This window comes from Parus major, chromosome 20 (assembly GCF_001522545.3).
Source record: "Parus major isolate Abel chromosome 20, Parus_major1.1, whole genome shotgun sequence".
Lineage (NCBI taxonomy): Eukaryota > Metazoa > Chordata > Aves > Passeriformes > Paridae > Parus > Parus major.
The window spans coordinates 7,921,224-7,941,903 of NC_031788.1; the positions used below are offsets into that span (position 1 = coordinate 7,921,224).

At 48.1% G+C, this 20,680-nt stretch overlaps 1 protein-coding gene and 1 non-coding gene across 14 annotated transcripts; both read left to right on the forward strand.

Moving 5' to 3' along the window:
- The first annotated feature begins 2,533 nt into the window (after positions 1–2,533).
- TPD52L2 (TPD52 like 2) lies at positions 2,534–18,368 on the forward strand. 13 transcript variants are annotated; one of them, XM_019008706.2, is made up of 11 exons: positions 2,537–2,651; positions 3,037–3,176; positions 4,274–4,422; positions 5,237–5,296; positions 6,770–6,829; positions 10,733–10,834; positions 14,686–14,712; positions 15,087–15,128; positions 16,359–16,407; positions 16,489–16,537; positions 16,621–16,736. In XM_019008706.2, the coding sequence occupies exons 1-10, from the start codon at positions 2,633–2,635 to the stop codon at positions 16,522–16,524; spliced, it is 684 nt and encodes a 227-aa protein (XP_018864251.1). In that variant the 5' UTR covers positions 2,537–2,632; the 3' UTR covers positions 16,525–16,537; positions 16,621–16,736. The 13 variants fall into 13 exon arrangements, with proteins under 13 accessions (XP_018864250.1, XP_015503160.1, XP_018864251.1 ...); XM_019008705.2 differs by lacking the exon at positions 16,489–16,537 and having other exon boundaries at positions 2,534–2,651; positions 3,064–3,176; positions 16,621–18,368; XM_015647675.2 differs by lacking the exon at positions 16,489–16,537 and having other exon boundaries at positions 2,546–2,651; positions 16,621–18,368.
- Positions 18,369–20,571: 2,203 nt separating this feature from the next.
- TRNAE-CUC lies at positions 20,572–20,643 on the forward strand. The gene has a single exon. It is a non-coding gene; the product is annotated as a tRNA-Glu (tRNA).
- Positions 20,644–20,680: the final 37 nt, after the last annotated feature.

The following is a 20,680-nucleotide window of genomic DNA, read 5'->3' on the forward strand; positions in this document are numbered from 1 at the left end:
GCGGGGGACACGCCTGGGGCCCAATGGGAACGGGGACACTGCCGTGGGGGGAGGACGAGCAGAGTCAAAGGCTGGCCGCGGACCATCACCGCTGCCTCTGGGCAGTGATATCTCTGCCGAGCAGAATCCCACCGGCGGCCCCTCCTGCTCGGGGGATGCTCCGGTAACACCTCGCGCCTGGGAACTGCGCCGGGCCGGGAAAGGCCGATAGGGGCTGCATCCTCGCAGCTCGGGCTGCCTCCTCCGTGGAGGATGCCACTGGCATAAGGAGCAGGAGTCCGGCCCGCTCCGCTGGGCCCCTTCCAGCCGCGGGGAGGAGCGGCGGGAGAGCAGAGCCCGGCGGCTGTGCACGGGCAGGGAGGGAATCTAGGTCAGGGCTTGCTTTAAAAGGGGGCACAGAGCCCAGAAGTCGGCGGCTTCCAGCAAAGCCACGGAGCAGCGGCGCCTGTCCGAGCCCGGCGCAGACACCGGGAACCGGCGGCTGAGGAACGCCGGTGCTCACCCGGAGCATCCCCATCCCGGCAGCTGCGGTGCCCGGGGACTCCCGCGGGTGTTGCTTCTCGTGTGGCCGTTCACGCAATTCTTTGCTTTGCTGGGAAACAGCGGTTTGTAGTTCAGGGCTGGAAAACAACGTGGTGCCTGTGGACACGCGATTTCCAGAGACACGTGTGCCTGGGCACAGGGAGATGCCGCTCACCTCCAAAACGAGACCGTCAAATCTCCAAAGGCCCCCTCTGCCTCCTCACGGCTGGAAGGGCGTCAGTGAAGGGAACTCGCCCTGGGTCTGACATTTCTGCATTCACCAGCAAACGGCCAAACAAAAAAAAAGCCTCAACGGAGCAAAAATCCCGGCGGCAGCAAAAAGGGAACCGGGAAAATGTGGAGGGTGCAGAGCTGTGGCTGCCAGGGCAAACAAATGCCTCCACACACATTTTGTCCCCCAAATAACTCCCCAGCCCCGGCAGAGCCTCAGCAGATCAGAAAAAACAAAAGGGATTTTATTTTCCCCCCTCTAGCCAAATTTGGGATTGCTCTGCACTTCCCAACACCCTTCAAGGTCTTAGGATTGGGGAATGATTAAGTTGGCACCATGATGCATTTAATTAAAAGCCAGCGCCTGAAGGTAGAGGGAAATCAGCTGCTAGAGCAGGGGATTTTTGGAGGGCAACCCCGTGAGGCACAGCCTGATCCCTGGCTGTTCAGGGAGGCTGGACTTGGCAGTGGGCTTTGTGCCTGGCTGAGCTGGCAGAGACCACAGCAGTCCCTGTGAGCCGCAGCCCTCCCTGCTCCTCCTGCCGCAGCCACCTCTCGGGGCCAGATTTTCAGGAACTCAGGCTCTGGCGAGCTTGGAAAAATCCAGATTTTTCTCATGGGCTCAGCATTCAGCCACTCCCTGGGTTTCCACTGAGCTCAGCTTCAAAATGAGGTGTGCACCAAGGCTCCAAACTTCACAATAACCCCTTTAAAAATCCTCTAATAAAAAGTTAAGCTATTAAAGTGCTCCCTGTCCTTCCAAGGCCAAACAGGCGGATGGGGGTCATGTGCTGTGCTCCAGGAAGGGCATTTCCAGGAGCTCTTGTGGGTGCAAACCCTCTGCTCGGGTGGCCAAGGTGCTGATGGAAAGGGCTCTGACAAATTCCATTTCCCCATCTGTATTCACTTCCCTTTTCATGCCTCATCCTGGGGAACCCGAAGAGACTGGGGAAAAGGCTCTGAAAATGAAATGAGGTCCCAACCCAGTGGGATTTTCAGAGAAGGGATTGCAGAATAGTTGGAAGGGAACAGCCCAGGGCTTCCCCATGCCCTGACGCACAAACCCAGGTGGAATTGCGGGCTGTGCTGCCGGGGCGTTTGGGCTCTCTCTCCACTCCTGGCCCCTCCGAAGGGAACCGCAGATTGTCACCAGAGCCGAGCTCTGCCCGCAGCAGGCACGGGCCAGATCTGCCTCTCCTGCCACTGCTTCCCCTTTGATGTCACTGCAGGTGACACCGAGAGAGAACCCGGTTTTGAGGCACATTTGGAGCGGGCAGTGGCCTGATCCCTGCAGCAGCACACCGGGAGCGGGCTGGGGGTGCCGGGAGGGCTCCGGGCACCGCAGCCTCCGCCGGACCTAACGGGAACCCCAAAGCCCGAAGGAGGGCTGAGGGGACAGGCAGCGCGGCTGGTTACCGTGCTGAGTGATCAGCGCTAACTAACGAGCCCGGCGGGAAGCTGCGGGGAACGGAGCTGGGGGGTCGTACAGAGCGGCCGGGCGTGGCAGGCGGGGAAGTCCCCGGTGCCCCGTGCCGGTGCTGCCCGGTGTGTCGGGCCGTGCCCGGTGTGTCGGGCCGTGCCCGCTGTCCCGGTGCCCCGTGCCGGTGCTGCCCCCTGCCCTCCGGCCGCGCTCACGGCACCGCCCGGCCCCGCCCGGCCGCGCTGACCCCTCCATGACGTCACCCCCGCGGCCGGCGCCGGGGGCAGTGACACCGGCAGTGACACCGGCAGTGACACAGGCAGTAACACACGTGTCACCGTCACCGTGGCGACGCGGCGCTGACGCGCTGTGCCCGCGACCCTCCCCGGAACGGGCGGGCGGCGCGCGCTGAGCGCGTCACGGGGGGCGGCGGCGGCTGCACGGGCCCGGGGCGCCGCCATGGAGAGCGCGAACCAGGGTACGGGCCGGGGGCTGCGCTCGGGAGTGGGGCCCCTGCTGGCGGAGAGTCCCGGCCACGGGGGGAGCTCGGGGACGGCGGTGCGGGAGCTGCCGCTGCCGTGACGGGGGACGCGGCCCCGGGGATGGGGAACGGCCGGGGGGGTCTCTTCATAGCGCCGCTTGCCTCGCCGGGCCCCATCCCCGCCCACGGTGCCGGGCACGGGAGCTGGAAGGCCGCGGAATGCCCGGTGCTGCTGCCGCTTCCGATCGATGCTCGTGGAGGAAACTCCGGCGGAGGTTTCTCTTCCCCTGCCCGGCGCAGCCCCTTCCCCCGCCCCGCTTTGCATAACGCGCTTCGCCTGCCGCTTGCTTATTCAGTGCCCTCTGCTCCTTGTCTGCGACAGATATCAACCTTAACTCTCCCAACAAAGGTCTGCTGGCCGATGCCATGACAGATGTTCCCGTGGATAACGCGGCCCGGGGCGCTGCTCCCGAGGGATTGACTCTGGCCGAGGAGGAGGAGCTGAGAGCCGAGCTCGCCAAGGTGAGGGGGGCTCGGTTTGGCAGCGTGTGCCCCGGTTGTGTTCTGCTGGGAAGGAACAAACAGGAGCCACAGGGGTAGGACTCGGTGTTTTGTCGTTGGGGTTTGTTTTTTTCGGTTTTTAATTTTATAGTGTTACTTTTGGGTCTCTCAGCTAATTGTTAAAATGCACAAAGCTGGCAGATACTTCAAAAGCCGTGGTGTGTTGTTTGCTCTTTCCTAGAACAGCCTAATTTAGAGCTTTAAGGAAATAAGCAGCTTTTGGTGCCATGAGCTCAGTGTAGGATTTTTGTTCCATGTGAAGTGAGAAAACACTTCAGGCAAATAATAAGCAAAAAAAGCCATTTTTCTTGGGAAACTGAAACGTTGGAACACTTAATGAGCTTTTCTTCCTACCTTTTTCTCTTAAATATTTATTACTCTTTACAGGCAGCTATTTTAGGTGCCTATATGCTTTTGAAGGGATGAGGGTTGGTAATACAACATCCTAAAGTTTCAGCACCTTCTGGGCTTTAAAGGTCAGGTTATCATTTCTGTCTGAAATGTGGCTGAAGATAATTGCAGCTATTTCTCCATTGTCTTTTCCTTCATGTGAAAATCTTGTGGTGGTTCTTTGACTTGCAGGGGAGGACTTTGCGGCTCTGGGTGGTCATGCAGGGCTTGTTGAGCTGCAGCTAAGGTAGAAATGCACCCACTCTGCCTGGAAACAGCACCAGAGTACTTTGAAAGTGCTGTAAGAAAGATCTCTGAGGAAAAACTCTTTTCTTTAAAGACATCAGAGGAAAAGAGATGTAAGATATAATCTTAGTTAATAAGGTTTGGTGACTGAATCATGTCTGCTGTTGAAATGACAATACAAGGAATGGGTTCTGTTCATCTCAGTGTCACTAAGTCACCAGTCCAGTGACTTGTATGGAGGCAAAATCTGAGTGGCCTCCCATTCCAGCACAGTTCATGTTGAGTTGAATAATTAATCTGATGATCTTCCCAATTTATAAAATTAATGAAATGTTGCTAGTTTTGAGGGAAGTAAAAATTTGTTTTAATGTACAGTTTTTAACTAAACTGTGGTTTGAGACAAACCTCTGCCTTTCTCTAAGGTTGAAGAAGAAATTGGTACTCTCAGACAAGTTCTGGCTGCCAAAGAGAGGCACTGTGGAGAGCTGAAGAGGAAGCTGGGTCTGACTCCCTTGGATGGGTTAAAGCAAAACCTGTCCAAAAGCTGGCACGATGTCCAAGTCTCCAACGCGTAAGTGCTGCTTGTGATGCATCTGTGCTTAACTGGGACTTTGTGTGACACTTCCCAGCAGGGTATTCCAGAGCTCTTTTGAGTGGCTGGAGGTTTCTCTTCTGATGGGTTTGTGGAGTAAAAGACACCTAAAAAAAACCTTTCTGTGTGAACTGGACTTTCATATCTGTAACCAGGATAAATTGTTGCTGGCTGCTCTTTCCCATGGGGTTAGCAATCTGGATCACACTTAGGGGTTCATTTTGCCTATTTCTGCCCATTCATTGAGGTACAAGCAGCTGCTACCTTGTTCTGAACTCAGGCTCAAAGAGAAGGGCAGGCAGTTTCACAGCTTGTGCCAGTTCAGAAGCACTCCCTGGGTCGTATAGCCTGAATTAAAAGCCTGCACTTCCTAGGAAAAAAAATAAATCTCTGATATTAGTGTGCTTCACCGGAGTCATCTTGTCCTAAATATGTGAAGTGAGACTGTTCCTGAACAGTCATTAAAGGTATGGTCACTGCTGTGCTTGACAGTGCCAAAAGGAGGGCCCGGAAGGTAAGTTTGTCCCTGCACTGGGTGTCAGGGACTCTGGGTGCCTGTGGAGGCATCATCCAGGCTAAAAATTCTCCTTTAACTTAACTGGGGTTTGGAGTTATTGACAGTGATACTGCAGAGCAGATTGTTGAGCCATTCATCTTGCTGTTTATTCTTTTCCTCATCTTCCCTCCTCTGTCCCTGCCCCATTTCTGTTATTCCTTTGTCACTGGAATCTGTGTCATTGTCTTCTAAAAAATGAATATTAAAGTTATATTCATTAACACTTTCTGTTTCTAGTTATGTGAAAACATCTGAGAAACTTGGAGAGTGGAATGACAAAGTGACACAGTCTGACTTGTGAGTGCCTCGGGCTCCTCAGCATCACCTCCTTGTTCCTCGCTGCCTTCCCTGATTTGTGCTGCTCCTTGTTCTCCCAGGCATCAGGGCTTGCTTGGGAGGTGGAGGCAGGGTGAAGCAGGATTGTTACTTCCAGCATGCCTGGCTTCCAGCCAGAAACATCCCTCAGTTGCAGAGGAGATGAGTAAATGTTACTGCCATCATCTCTGTCATGGTCTTGCTATTGCAGAAGAAAAATTCCAATCAGTTACCAGACCACATTTTTTATGAAAAAAAAAAATAAAAAAATGTAGGGGACAAAAATTTAACCACAATTTCTCTTCAGCTGGTAATTGGTAGGTTAGTCTGTTGTTTCAGGTGTCTTACTAGTGAACCTCTACCTTTACTGTGAAACTATTTCTCTTCTCATCATGGAAGTGGTAGGAATCAGTTTGACTGTTGACTTTCTGTATGGTCACCTGGGAGAGAAGGGGCTGGAGGTGCTTCCCCATAGCTGGAATTCGGGGCTGTGCAGCTGCCAATGTGTTCATGAGCTTCTGAATCTGCTGCACTGGTGTGTGACTCTTTTCCCAGTGTCAGCACTAGAAATCCATGAATTTTAATCTTTGCTGTGTATCCAAGCAGGTGACAAATGCAGACAAAGAGCATCTAGCCACTTTTGCTTCTGGAATATATTCTTTAATTATACTAGAGCTCCACTGATATTAGACATGAATCATTGATTCCTGCTGCACAGCTGAACCTAAGGAGCCCTTGAGTGCTTTCTGTGCTGAAGTTTCTCTCCCTTTGTCTTGTGTTGAAGGAGATTCTTTAGCTAAGAGGAAAACGTGGATTAGGAGCATCACATCATTAGGCAAGGTGGCACTGATCTAACTGGGGCAAGTGAATTCTGGGTGACAAGTCCCCTCCTTTGAGCACCTCTGTGTTCTTTCTGAGGCGGGAGCAGCCACCTTCTGTAGTGTGTGTTTTCCTCCAGTATCAGTTGTCGTGACCCTTAAGGTACTGTTTTTGTATAAACGTGATTTCTAAAGATCAGAAAAACAAAAGTTTATTGTTTGTCTGGTTCCTGCTGTATTGGGTGAAATACATCTTTGGGTGTGGCAGTTTGATTTTTTTTGGCCTTAAGATCAGTTCTCTGCTCTGAGCTTTTAATACAGACCAGCAACAGAATATGTAGGAAGAGAGCAGAAAACGCAAAGTTTTTCCTTTCCTGACACTTTTTAAACTGCAGGCTTTGTTTCTTTGTGCTCAGTGTTTGATCATGTTTAAACAAAAGAAACTGGGGCTTAGGTGTCTCTCTGCCTCTCAAACAGTTTTTTTCCTTCTGGCTGTACCAGAGAGGCTGAAGCTGTTGTCAGATAAATCAAGCCTCTGATACTATAAGGGTAAAGAGTCACTAATAATGTGGAAAGTGTCAGAAGAAGCATCTGTAGTGAATCTTGAAGCTGTCTCTAACCTCAGTTGTGTTTGTAGATATCTTTCAGCCAGCAGCACACTGGAGGACTGGAATGAAAAATTAACTCAATCAGAAGCGTGAGTGTCTTAACCTTCAGCCTTAACAAATGCTTTCCTCTGCCAGTCTGCTGCCACTGACTGTCCTGTACCCCTGCTCCCAGTCCTCTGCTTTCACTAGATCTACCTGGACATTTCTCTTTCCTCGCTTTTACTTTTTTAACCCAATAAATGCCTCTGCTGGGAGAGGGAGCTTTTCCCCAGTTCAGTATCCAAGTGATACTGAATGCCTGCCTGGTCTCAGGAACTGTCTGAAATCCCTGGGTAGCTGAGACTTGTGTGCCACACATTACACCTTCAGCTGAGAAGCTGTGGCATAGCCAGACTGACTTTCTTCTTACCCCAACATGCTCTGTAGGGAGCAGGAGCTTTGCTTTCTGCTGTGGTACCTGATGAGAACAGAACTGTGGTGTCCAGGGCAGTTTCCTGTCGTGTTGGGGCCACAAATAGACTCAAACAGCTTGAACCTCACAGCTGTTCTACTCCAGTTGTTGAATGCAAATCTCTCTTAGATGTGCTTTTACTAAATGCCTGAAATTAAATTTTCATCTGGACTAAATTATGGAAGGATATTATGGAAGTTGGCTTTTGTCCTTCTCCCTGTGCCTTTCCCACAGTATGTAGGGCAATCCCTTACAGTGCTGCAGTGGGAGCAGGTAGGTTTTGTCATTATTTTCTGAGCTGATTTAAACTGGAGAGGTAGGTTTTAGATGTGAGCCAGTTTTTCTGTTTTCTGGGGTGGGTATAAACTGCAGTCCTTGCAGCTGGCTGGTTATCAGCAGCTTGTGTGAATGCACAGTTTTCTTCCTAACACATGTGAAAGAGGAGCAGAGATAAAATGTAGGAGTAGCAGAAAAAACTTTGAAGTATGCAGGTCTACTTTCGACTGTGTTTTCAAGATTAAGAAGCTGTAAACTGTCACTATTTCACTTGCCAAGTAGAATGACCTTGGGTTTTGTGCTTGCTGACAGTGGCTGACTCCAGCCGTGTTCAGAGTCCCTCCCTGGGTGTGCCTGCTAAAGTAGAAAACTTCTGGTTATATCTGTTTCCTTGTACTTCATAAACACCAGAAATGTGGTGGAAATGTGCTTTTGTGGAGCACTTAGGGACTGACGAGCTCTGGCACCTTAGCTTTCCTACTTGCTTTGGCTCTGGACAGAGTGACAATTGGTGCTGGCAAGGTAGAGACTGAAACAGAGATGTGAGGGCGATTGAAAGATTCCAGCAACATTTCAGAAATCAATCAGAATTTCTACTTCTCTAAAGTTCAGTGAGTGCAAAAAGGCAAGTTCAAGGAGTCCAGGAGTGAGGTTTTATTAATATGCTTTGGGGTTTTTTATGCAAATAGATTGTCTTTCCAGTTTCAGTGCTTCTCTGTAACTAACAAGGCTCTTGAGTGAACTAGGAATGGACCTGACTCCTGACCTCATGGTGCTTTTGTATGCTGTGGAATTTCCTGGTGTTTGCCATTCCTGGCCACAGATTTTCCCTCTGCCAGCAGTACATAAACAGGACAAAATCACCCCAGTGTGTTCCTAGATCAGAATGTGAGGTGACTTACACAGTTTGTGTGTTTAGCCAGACAGCTCAAATGGTGATTGCTGGATAAAAGCAAGTGAGAGGAAGCTGGTGTTAATGGATAAAGGAGGATTTGAGGGTGCAGATTTCACTCCTTCCTTGGAGTGTTTATAGGAGAGGGGTGCAGTGAAATGTTGGATGAACAGCACAGGGCAGAGATCATCTCTGCGGCTTCTGCTGCAGCCAGTTGCCTGTGAGTAAAGCGGGGTATTATCCAGAGCTTTTATTTATTGCTCCCAGATTTGGATTATTCCATTGTGCTTTGTGCTGGGGCTAAGGGAAGAAAGTGAGTGCTTGTGAATTTACACCCATGGAAAACCAGGCTGTGGCACTTGCAGGAGAAGAATTTCAACTTTTAGGTCAGGGCTGGGTGTAGTTATGTTGCATTAAAGCCTTGTATAAGCTGATCCCTGGCTGTCACAGCTGCAGCTCCACATGTGTGTCTTGGTGGCAGTTCTGGGTTACAGAGCTGCTCATCTCCCTGTGCTTCTCTGGCTCTGCCTCCTGCCTGGCAGCAGTGAGGTGTGTACGTGTGTGTGGGAGCTGTGGATGCAGGACTAGGCTGGCCATCTGATACAGCTGCTGCTTTCTTGTGCTTCCAAGTTTATATTTAATCCAGATCATTGCCTTGATCTAGATTGCTGTGCCAGCACAAGGAGTTCTGCTGGAGGAAGGAGCACACTCAGGGAGCAGCAGCACCCAAGCGCTTGTTCTTAGTTTGTATTAAAAATTCTGCTGTCAGGTGTAGAAAAAACAATTGGAAAATCTCTGGCCTTTATCTGCTGAAGCTGGGCATAATACCTGCAATTTTGCAGTGTGAATGGCACGATGGTGTCCTTTGAGGCTGTAAACTATTCCTCAGAGCTGAGCTCTGAGTGCCATGCAGACCTAGAGTCAGTACTGCATATTTTGGTGAGCACGAGATCTTTGATATTTGTTAGGCAGCAGTAAATCAAATCCCATGACAGGGCTCAGCCAGGGAGGAGCCTGGCTGCTGAATGAGATCCTCCTCAAACACTGTGGTTGCAATAGGAGGGCAGTCACTCTATGGGATCAAGCAACCTTGGTGCTGATCAGTTCACTCCCAAACTGTTCTGAGGTGCAGAGAATTCTGCTGTGCAGAGGAAATGTTGAGGCCTTGCTGTAGGGGCACACTCAGTCCTTCTGGAGCTGTTGACTTCAAGAATTAAAAAATGTGTAGGTTATAGGAATTCTCTTTGAGAAGGATGAAGAAGGAAGGAAAAGCTGATGAAGATTTGTTCTGCTTAAGTCTCGTGTATATTTGTGATTCAGAAATATTTGGCTGTTAAAAACAAACCCCAACAAATGAACATGTTGTAATTGGAATTGCTCAAATCCAGGTCTGGTGCTGTGGTGCTGTCCATGCACTTCTGCCTGGAGAGAAGGAGATGTGAGTAAATCATCTGTCACCGTGGTGTTTGTAGCATGGGGAGCCTCAGGCATGAGAGAACATTAGGCTGTTTGTAATGCCCTTCTACTAAATGTCCTCATCAGGCAAAAATATAATCTCAAGCTGAAATATTTGGAATAAGAAAAGCTTAAAATGTTCAACTTTTTTCCCAGCCTGAGACTTTTCTTTGTAGTCTGAAGAATGACATAAATCATCAACTGTAGAGTAGTTTAGAGAGAATGAATTAATGAAAGTGACACAAAGAATCTTTGTTCCTGAGATTAGTCTCATCTGAAGGAAACAAAGGTTCTCGAGTGTCTCCAGCTCAGGTATAAACTCAGATAATCAGCTGACAAATAAAAGCTGTCAGACTTCTTACCTATTGTGGTTAATGGTAACTGATAGGAAACTTCTCCACCAATTTATTTCTAAACTGCTGCTGTAGAGCTAATGCTAATTCCTGCATTTCTTTTCTGTATGTTGATGATGGTCTTGCTTCTTGCCTCTTTCCTCCAAAACATAATGCCACAGCAAATCCCATGGCTTCCTCAAGGCTGAAAGGATAGTATGGAATAGGTTCTTAGATTTGTTTTCTTCAGGACATGGAAAGATGGTTGCAGAGCAATTAGGCTACAGTGCGGTGGTGTTAGAGCTTCCATGTGGAAATTTGCTTTGGTTTTTAGCAGATCCTTGTTAGATTTAAAAACATATGGTCAAAAGTATAAGGTGAGTGTATGGAAAGGTTAATCCTACACTTGCTGCTTTTGTAAAACTTCAAATATTTGAATATATGCAAATGTGGAAATGGCTCTTTCAGTGAAGTCAGTGCAGCTCACTAACCCAGCTTCTTTCCTTTAATATGGGGTCCTTTTTAAAAATGGGGACACTTTTGGATCCAACATGTTAGTTCAATTTATGATTTTTTTTCCGTGTAGTTATAAGAAGACCCAGGAAACCCTTTCCCAGGCAGGACAGAAGACTTCAGCAGCCCTTTCCAATGTAGGTTCTGTTATCAGCAGGAAGCTTGGTGACATGAGGTAAGATTTCTGCTTTGCACTCTGGGGCTTTGATCTTGGTTTCAAACAGGAATGGGACTTTAGACAATAACTAGGCTTTCTTCCATTTTTCTGCTTATTTGGCAGCATGTTGCTGTTGATGGACTGCCACCTTCTGTGTGGCCCTGTGCATTGTAGTTTAGGACAGATTGAACTCTTATTGAAGACTTACTGAGGGGATAAGCCTGTTCTAAGGCATTTAAGTTTGTTTTGGTTTAGGAGAACCGACCAAACATTTTTAGCAGCCTTCCCCGTTTTACTGCTGTGTGGATTCACTGCAGCTTTTATATCATATGTAAGAAATTAGAATTAAAATTTCCCTTTTCCATTTCTTGCTGGATTATGGAGGTGTGTTTTCTCAGTGTAACTGCTTTGGATTAGAGAGGGGTCATCCCTCCTGTGTTCTGTTATGATTAAAAACAAAAAGGGAAGAGTCTGTTTGCTGCATTCCATGTGGTTTCAAGCCCCGGGTGTTGACATTCTGTGGAGAAGGGCAGCATGTCTTCCAGGCACAGTTATGTCATGTTGGTTGGAAAATATCAATTGATTCAGAAGATTATGACAACATTAAAATTTTGTTCTGTGGTTGGGGTTTATCTCTATTCTTTAACCAGATGACCACTGAAACAATTGCAAATTTAAACTTTAAAAGTGGCAAGAGGGACAGATTCTTCTGGTTGAGGTTCTTGCTCTGTGAGTTTCTCAGCTATACAAAGCCCAAGGTTAGAATTTGTGATTTATCCTCAGTACTTTAAGCCCAAGATTTCTTACCCACTAATGATAACATCCACATTTTTCATGCATAATCCCTTCATCATGTTTTTGTTAGATTTGAAAGCTAATTCTGGATGTACATCCTGTCTATGTTACTAAGGAAGGATTTTTAGATCTTGGATTTAACATGCTGTCTCAAACCTCGGATTGAATGGGTAGCTGTCATTCTTTGTAGGGAATTTCCTATTCCACTGTGGCTGGGAGTATCTGAGTGGTAAGAACTTGTTGGCCTCTGATCACATAGTACTGATTTATTCTGGTTCTGTCCTCAGTGAGTTAGTTACTGTGTTCCTGGAGGGTATTTTTTTGTGTTTTCAGTAGCTCACATCTCTGAATTTGGCAGAGGACTAGCTAGCTTCCTACCCTTTCCAGCATTCAAGTTGTAACTTTTCTTTCCTGGAAACTCCCTAGCTGCTGGAAAAAGGGACTTTCATGTAATCACAGCAGATTACGGATACTGGCACAAGATGTGGTGAGAACACATTTTGCCAAACTGATAAGTGTATTTGAGGCCTGGTTTCTGCAGTCTGGCCAGGCTGTTGCAGGAAAGGAATGGGAGCTGTGCTTTTTTTGGGACCTGGGGAACTCCTGAACCATGGTTGCCACAGGCAGAAGCTGTTTTGGCAGGCTAGGTCCTGCCTGTTGTTTTTGAGCTGGGAGAATGCAGGTCATGCAGCTGTTGAAATGTTTGTGCTATCCCAGGAGCAGCTGATGGAGGGAGAGGATACTGGGATGCTCTCCTGGTGGCAGAGCTGGCCTGGCACAGTCACTGTCACAACTGGCCATGTAATCAGATGGCCCAGGCACGAGCCAAGCCTTTGCAGCAATGGTTTTTCTCAGCTTCAACATCTGCATTCCTTTTTATGGTTAATACCTTGGGTGAGGTTTTATGAAATAGAGGCAGCTTCTGCCTTATCACTTGGGAATCCCTGCCAAAGTAATTTCAGCAGGATTTGTATATGTGGCCCTGTGGGGAACACAGTAATGATTTTTTTTTTAAGACTTTCAGTTTTTCTCTGCATATATAAACAGACTTCTCTCTCCTGTGCTGCATCCAAGTCTTCCTATTTCCGATACTGAAGAAGGTTTAACTCTGAGCATAAGGTTTTGCAGGAGCTGTCCCACTTTTCACCCTTGCCAGGTGAACTCTGGTGTTCTGATGTGTGATCAGAGCTGATGAGGAGTGAAGTCTGTTGTATTGCTGTGATCACTGCTCTGAACTAGCAGATCTCTGTTCCCAGAGAATCTTACAGGCCTTGTAGCCTACACTGACCTCCATTACTGTAATCTGTTTTTTTTTCCTTCTTACACTACAAATTCACTTGTAAAGCGAGTTTATTTTCCAGCACTGGAAGTGTTGAGATAACAGAGGGGATTTCCTTGTTTAGTCAGCCTTCACCGGTTGATAAATGCAAGGAAGGCCTGATGAATGGGACAGAGCCTCCGATGCACCAAGGGTGTGGGCCTGAATTCCATTAAAAATACTTGGACCAAATTGTTTTTAAATACAAGTAACATGTTAATACAAGTAACATGTTAAATCTTTAGACTTGCTGTCTTATTCTGGTCAAAATAATTTTGCTATGTGGCTGGTAACCTTGGGAAGGTAATGCTGTAACTGTGTGCTCGCTGCATTAATGCTCTACTGGATTGCTCTGAGGGGAGGAAATGTTCCTTAGTGGGTGGGATTTTTTTTGAATCTTGGCCTGTTCAGATGTCTCTGTTATCTCCACCTACAGTTAAAAAGTAAATTGGCTTTTAGACATTCTGTTCCTGCATTTTACTGATTCCAGTAAAGTGCAAAATTGGAAGTGTTTTCTTTTTTATTGCTTTGTGGGTTTGTGTCCACCTGTGCACTTGATGGTGTCTGATGAAATTTGCTGCTGTACATAATGCTGTGAGCAAATTCATTATGAAATGTTAGCCTGAACCCAAAATGCCTGCAGATTCTGGAATTTATGTCAACTTTCAGTCCTTATGGAAGGAGGAAAAGGGTTACTGCTAGGTCCAGCCCGAGATACTGAGCAAGGAACTGGTGCTTGTGGTATTCCATATGGAGCAGCATGGTGCATGGATGTGTTATCTGTGTTGTTCTTCTTTAAGCAAGAGTAAGTAGAAAGTTAATTTATTTCACATGCAAAGGCAGCATTTCAAGGCATCTGCCCTGCCAAAGAGCTGACTTGGATATATGAGGAAATGAAACCACAGAGCCCAACATCTTCGCTCTGGCTGTCAGGAAAAGCCCTTGGACTCCTTGCCAAGTACTTCACATCCAGCTTGCCATGACTGCTTCCTGCTGCAGAGACAGAAATTATATTTAAGTGGAATAAAACACTGCTCTGGCAGGAGAAGCTCCTTTAGAGTGTCCTGGTAATCTTCCTAATAAAAGTAGGAAACCTCAGTCTGTTGTTTCAGACTGCTGAGATGCTACTGCACTGCAAAACCTCATCCTAAAAATGGGCAACCAAGTTACAGGGTAAAGATGATACCTTTAATCTCATCTTTATTAACCTGCAGTGCATTTGTTCTCTGAACTGTAACGTTGAGATTTGCAGGCTTGGCAAGATAACGTGTGCAGGTATCCATTGCAGGTTGCCCTTACTCAAGTCCTCACCAGAAGCCTGAGCAATGCTGTCTTTGTATGAGAGACCACAGGGGGAAATGGGGGAAGGAGGTATCTCTACCAATATAGCTGGTGCTTGTTAAAACCTTCAGTTTAGAAAAAAGTGTTTAAAAAAAACATGTGAAAGCAATGGGTAGGGGTAGGTAAAATGTTTTGGTTTGCTGTTGCACATCTACTCCTTCCCCTCCCCAGCTGGCTTCTAAGTTGATGTAGGTGCTGTTATTGCTCTTTGAGAAACATTTTAGCTTGTCTGGAGTTAATGAAAAGCATTTTTTTTTTGCTTGCTCCTGTGATTTATTTTGAGAAGCTTCCTCCTGGGTGGTTGACTTTGCTGTCCCATGATTCTGTGACCGTGTCCTTGCGTTTGGTGTTGAGCTCTGTGTAAGTTTCTGACCATTCCTTCCTTTTTCTCTCTGCTGCCCATGGCCTCTCCCAGGGCTCACTCCATCTCACATTCCCTTAGGTAAGATACTCTTCAAGGCTCTAAAAGAGCATTTGTTTCTGTGCCAGACCTTTGCAGACCTTAAAGGGGAAGCTGGTTATTTAAGCCTTGCCTAAACTTTTGACACAGATTGAGAAATCTACCACAAACCAATGGCCTGGGACTGACTTTTGTATCACAGTTGCAGTGAAATACTGGCTATCCTGCGTCTGGAAAACTAAATTTGGGGCTGCAGCTGTTAAATAAGGGGAGAGAGGGCTAGCTCCTACCACTTGGGTTGTCCACAGCAGCCTGTGTGTGGACAGTGAATGCTTCAGACCTGGGGTTAGGCTGCTTTTGCACGGTGTCAAATTGTCGTTAACTTTTTCCTCCTTGTCCCAAATGCTTCCGAGCAGCGGCTACTCCATCCGCCACTCGATAAGTATGCCAGCCATGAGGTAATGTAGCCTGTGTCTCCTGACTGGGGCTGGGGGAGGACAGCTGCCTCCATCACTGCTGGGGGGTTTGGTCTGACTTGGACAAATGGCTCCTTTCTCGAGCAGGCTCCTCTCTGAGCGTGGATTAAGCACAGCCTGCAGTTTGTCTGTTTAAAGGGTTTTTTAATAGCTCTTAAGGTCATTAGCACCTGTCTTTTCTTGGACTAAGTGCAGTGTTTCACTTGTACCAAAGTCTGGTTGAAGTTTGCAGGTTTCAGAGGTCCCTGAAGGGCAGGATTACAGTTCTGCCACAATGTGCTGCACAGCCATTGCTGATACCAAGGTGAATCCTCATGGGAACCCTCTCCTTGGCCTTCCCTCACACTGCTGTTGGTGGTGATTTCCTTGCAGGAGAAATGACTGCCAGGGCTGGACAAGGCCCACAGAATTCTCTCTGTTCATCCTCCTCTTTCTACATCAACAGAGATTGTTTTATGGCTGCAAATCTAAAGCAATTCCTTGGAACAAAAATAACTGAGATGAGGCGAGTCATCTCGCAGTGCTCCTGCAGCCTGGCCCGGGGGAGCAGCTCTATGAGTAATTGCCTGGTCTGGAAGCTCAGTACAGAGCACTCCCTGAAATCCTTTGCCAGTGAAGCAGCTTGTTGGGTTGTCAAACAAGTGACCTGGTTTTCTTTGCTAGAAATATGAAATCCTTTGATTAATTTATTACACTGTGATATTACTGAGCATTTCCTGATGCAAATGATCACCCCTGTAGAAATAAAGCTGCTGACAGGTGCAGGTACATGGCCCTTCCCCTTCCTCCCCATGGGATGTGATATAGGAAACTGAAGCCTTTGTTTTAAACCTTTCTCAGCTTTCCCTTTCCACTGTTTAAAACAAAATGTTTTTAGTTGGGAGTTTTTTAAAGCTAAGAGTTTTCTTCTCTACTTAACTGTGCTTTGATTCCCCAGTGAACTAGGACTTGTTTCTCTCAACATTTTAGCTTGAGCAATTGAGTGGACTGCACGTGGTATAAATGTTTTCTGTCAGAGTTTGGATGTGGTGTTCTTGCCTGGTGTGCCTGAGAGATTTGTGCCAAAGGCTGTGAGGAGCTGGAAGTGTTCTGGGTGATGGTGTCATTGCAGGGGAATGGCCACAGAGCCCAGTTGCACTGTGCCATTTGATATAGTTAAGAACTGACTTGTCTTGATTTGTTTTTTTCTCTCTTCTCTCTTCTTCCTTCAAGGAATTCTGCAACCTTCAAGTCCTTTGAAGATAGAGTTGGGACCATAAAGGTAACAGTCTGCTTTGTCTTGTAAACACAGAGTGTGAAGCCTTGTGCAGAAACTTTAATTTCTGCAATGTTTTTCTTGTAGACTAGTATTCGGGCAAATGGCCTCTCAGATATGTGAAGTCTTGGCTACAGTAGGTGACCTCGACAAGGGGGAATTGACTTGGTATTCCCAGTGCTGCTTTCGTGTTGTCCTCACTCTCTTCTCTCCTTCCAGTCTCGAGTGGTGGGCAGCAGGGAGAACAGCACTGATGGCCTCCACTCCCCGTCTGGAGCTGGGGACAAGCCTCCACAAGACAACGCTCCCTTCTAGACCTGGACGTGGCTTTGCACAGCTGTGCACAACTGGAAGAGCCCCCTCCCTCCTAGACCTTCACCACAGCAACAACATGTGAATCCAAGAAGGGGCTGAGCGCCAGTCTGGAGAGATCCATCCTTCATTCATAGACACTGCTGCTGGATCCAAGTCAAATAAAGAGAATGCAAAGTTTTGTACACAAATAATATTTTACACTAAAGTTTGTAGATTAAATGTATCACTGCTGTCCTTTTAGGAGAGCATGTAAGCTGGAGTTTCCTTAAAGTAGCTCAGAAATGCCACTGCTGTGGGTGAAAACAGTTTTCCCTTGTCTGACATAGCTTGGAGCAGATACATGGCCCTGAGCAGCATGAGGAGGGCAGTAACTGGAGAAGCCAAGTGCATGGGCACCTTAGCTTCAGCTTCTGGCTCTGTTCTCTGTGTGGGCTACTCTGGGAGCTCCCAGGCTTCTCCTGTTACTGTTTTCTCTGGCTCTCATTGGAGCTGTTAGGTAGATGGGGTTAAACAGTTGGGGTTTTTTCTGGGTTTCTAAAAGGTAAACTTCGCTTAGCAGCTGCCTCGTTGTTACACTAATGCTCTAGCTTTAACAAAACTAAGAATCTTTATTTTTAAATGCAATGAACTTTAAAGAAATAAAGCTTAAAAACAAACAAAAAAAAAAGCTTTGGCATATTAGGGCAATGCTCCTTTGGACTCTGAAGCTGAATTGCAAAGCCTTACATCACTTATGCTTTACTTGTTTATGATTTATTTTCTGTAGAGAAGACTGCAAGGGTTCTAAAGCTGGTTGTTGAGCACTGGAGTTTTGCATCATGCAGTCATAGCAGCATGTTTATAAAGCCAGTTCTTGTGTTAAATTCAGTGGTGCACTCTGTTTCCCGAGTGTATGAAACTTGCTTCTCCCTTCTCAGCTTATCCCTTCGTTCTCGGAGGAGGAATTTCTGAAAGCTGGAATACGGATACCATTGGAGGGACTCTGCTCTGCTCTCCGGGGGCTCCTCCAGCTGGTACATCTGGCTGTGACTGGATGGGTTTCTCAGTTGAAAGCCCCAGCTCTAATTTTGGTTTACAAAAAACTGGCAGAGTCATGGAGCTCACCCAGTCCCTCCAGGGGCTGGATGTTTTGCTCTTTTGATGTCCAACTTCATTGCTCAGGAGCTGACAAATTCCAAGTTTTCTCCTAGAGGCCTGATTTTATTCTGGGCAAGGTGCCTCCACATAGAAATACCTAGAGTGAGCAATTCTGTGCCTTAGAGGCGAAGTGGGACTTACTCAGGTCTTTAAACTTCTGTACATATCTGGTAGTTTTAGTGGTTTATCACCCCGGAGGGACTGAACTGCCTCTGACCCTTTAGAGAAGCAAGTTTTGACACTGATTTGATTAATCTCCATTTCCCCCACCCCTGCTTCCCTCCCTCTGCAGACCTGGGGACATGGGATGAGATGTTAGTGGGCAGATGTACTAGGCCATAGGTGGAGTGTAGAGTGTCGTTCATGCGCATTCCTTGTTTGACTGGAACTGGCCTTCCTGTGAGGAGCAGAGCCAGTGAAATGGGGACTGCAGGAGCTTGGGTTTGGAACTGTTTCTCTTTAAGATAAAGACTGAAGAAAACTGTCAATAAAGAATTCCTTTGTGAGAAAATGGAGTGAATGTCTTTGTCTTGTTCTAACAGCACTGAAATTCTCTCTTTAGTGCATGCTATGAATTCGTCAGGTAAATACCAACTGCCTGCAGTAGCTTGAGTTGAGAAGTAAGTGATATATTCCATCCTATCCCTCTGGCTTGTCTGCTGCTCTCTTATGAAGGAATGCACTAAATAATATTTACAGTTTCCTTTCCAAGATACTGGACACTGTTCCCAAGCTGTTATCTGGCCTCTTCCTGTGCTCTGGGCTGTGGAGCTGCAAACTCCATTGCTGGTGCTGCAGGTGAATTCCAAACTCCTTCACACGGTTTTCCTGAGCTGGGAGCATGGGACTGCAGTCCCAGCAGTAACCTTGGCAGTGGGAGCTGAGGCTGGAGAAATTTCTAATGTGGAAAAGCTGCAGCTGTGGTGCTGGCGTGGCTTGACAGTATGATTCCTCAGGGAATCAGTCACCTCCATGGAAGCTCTGGCTTCACAACAGCATGGCACTGGGGGAGTTGTGGATGGATGGCTGGAACTGGGAGCTGCTGTCTCAAAGTTTAAAAGGGCAGTGCAGAGCAGGCAAATAGGTCGTGGAGAGGCCAGCAGAGAACGTCAGTGTGCTGTTTGCAGAGGAAGGATGCCCAGTTAGGCTTGAGACATCTGGTGGTGAGGGTTTGGGTTTGGTTTTGTAGGTTTGGGTATTTTTTTTGAAGGTTGGGAGTATTTTTCCTACATCACTTCAATAGGTAAAACTACATCTCTCCAAGCAGGGCTAAGGACAGAGGGGTTAGTATGAGACCTGATCCTGGAGGAGAGACTGGGAGCACCCAGGCTGAGGTGAGGGCAGATGGCTTCATCCCTCAAAGCAGATAAAACAGCGAAATTGAAAACTAACTAACTGCAGAAAGCAGGAAGGAGCCACTTTTCCCTGCTGGCACCATGTCCCAGCCCTCAGCCAAAACCACGGCAAGTGCTTCTTAAGGAATTTAACATGTTTGATCTGAGGGATTGCACAACCACTCCAGCAGTGGGAGCCTGTGCTCATCCCGGCTGAGTGAGCTGTGCCCAGAGCCAAACGCTGGCCAGGGGCTGCCAGCCTGGACCCACTTGCTGCATCCCTCTGGGTGCTGGGGTGGGCTCATCATCCCTTCTTGGGTGCAAATTCAAGGTGTGAGATCCAAGGTCAGTGCTGGGGAGCCTTGCAAGTAGCTGGTGTTTTGGATGGGGAAAGGTGCAGGAGCCAGGCTGGGGATGGAGCTGGAGCGAGAAGAGGGTGTGGGTGTGTGATTCATTGTGATGACTCTGTTGGCAAATAGGATCCATCATCATTCATCTCTTTAAAACGTGAGTCAGAGGCAGCAGACGGGAAAGGCCATTAGAGCCTCACGGAGAAGCCACCAGCAGGGCCATGCCAGAGTGATGGGAGGGATAACTCAGTGTTCCTGAGGTCACCATTCCAGGGTCACCTGCTCCAGGATGCACTGGATGTGTGGAAATTGTGCTTTTACCCAACACTGGGAAATAGCCATGTTTCCCAGGGAACAGCCAGAAGTGCCAGGAAACTTGAGCAACTGGGGAAAACAGACTCATGAGCTTAAAAACCTCTTTTTCTCTAATTGTAAGCACTCATTTTCGTTAAAGGGAACTGGCTCTGCAGTGAGCTCCTGAGGACCCCAAGGGTGAGGCTGGCTGGGAGGGGTGGCAGGATGGGATTCCCGGAGCAGGGGCAGGGGTGAAGGTGTTGCCCAAAGCACACTTAGAACTGGGGCTGGGGTGTGAGCAGGGGGCTGTGTGCCCGGACAGTGCCCTAAAGGTGGTGAACCCTCTGGCCTGCAGCCACGGGTGATGTCCTGAGGGTGTTCTCTGCAGCCCAAGCCTCCGGCTCCTCCACTGTCCCGGCCTGACTGCAGGCCCTGCACCTCTGTCCCCAGCCCCACAGATCCCCGTGTCACAGCCCCGGGGCCTGTGCTCCCTGTGCCACGGTCACCAACTCCTGCGGGGGCTGCAGCCCCCGGCCCCACTGATCCTTGTGCCGCAGCCGCCAATCCCACTGCAGATCCCAGTCCTTGTACCACAGTCACAGGCTCCCGTGATGGCAGGCATCCCCGGTCCCGGTACTGCAGTCCCCGGTCCCACCGCAGCCCAAGCTCCAACGTCGCTGTCCCTGATCAGCCGCAGAGGCAGTGCGTCAAGTAGGGCGAGCGAATTTTCCTCGTATCGCTCCCTGGTGGTCTAGTGGTTAGGATTCGGCGCTCTCACCGCCGCGGCCCGGGTTCGATTCCCGGTCAGGGAAGTTCCGTTTTTGCCGCTCCCCCTCCCGCTTTTCCCCC

Coding starts and splice junctions, on each gene's coding strand:
- TPD52L2 (XM_015647675.2), top strand. Junction 3,177..4,273: donor TGAGAGCCGAGCTCGCCAAG/GTGAGGGGGGCT, acceptor CCTTTCTCTAAG/GTTGAAGAAGAAATTGGTAC. Junction 10,835..14,685: donor AGGAAGCTTGGTGACATGAG/GTAAGATTTCTG, acceptor GGCCTCTCCCAG/GGCTCACTCCATCTCACATT.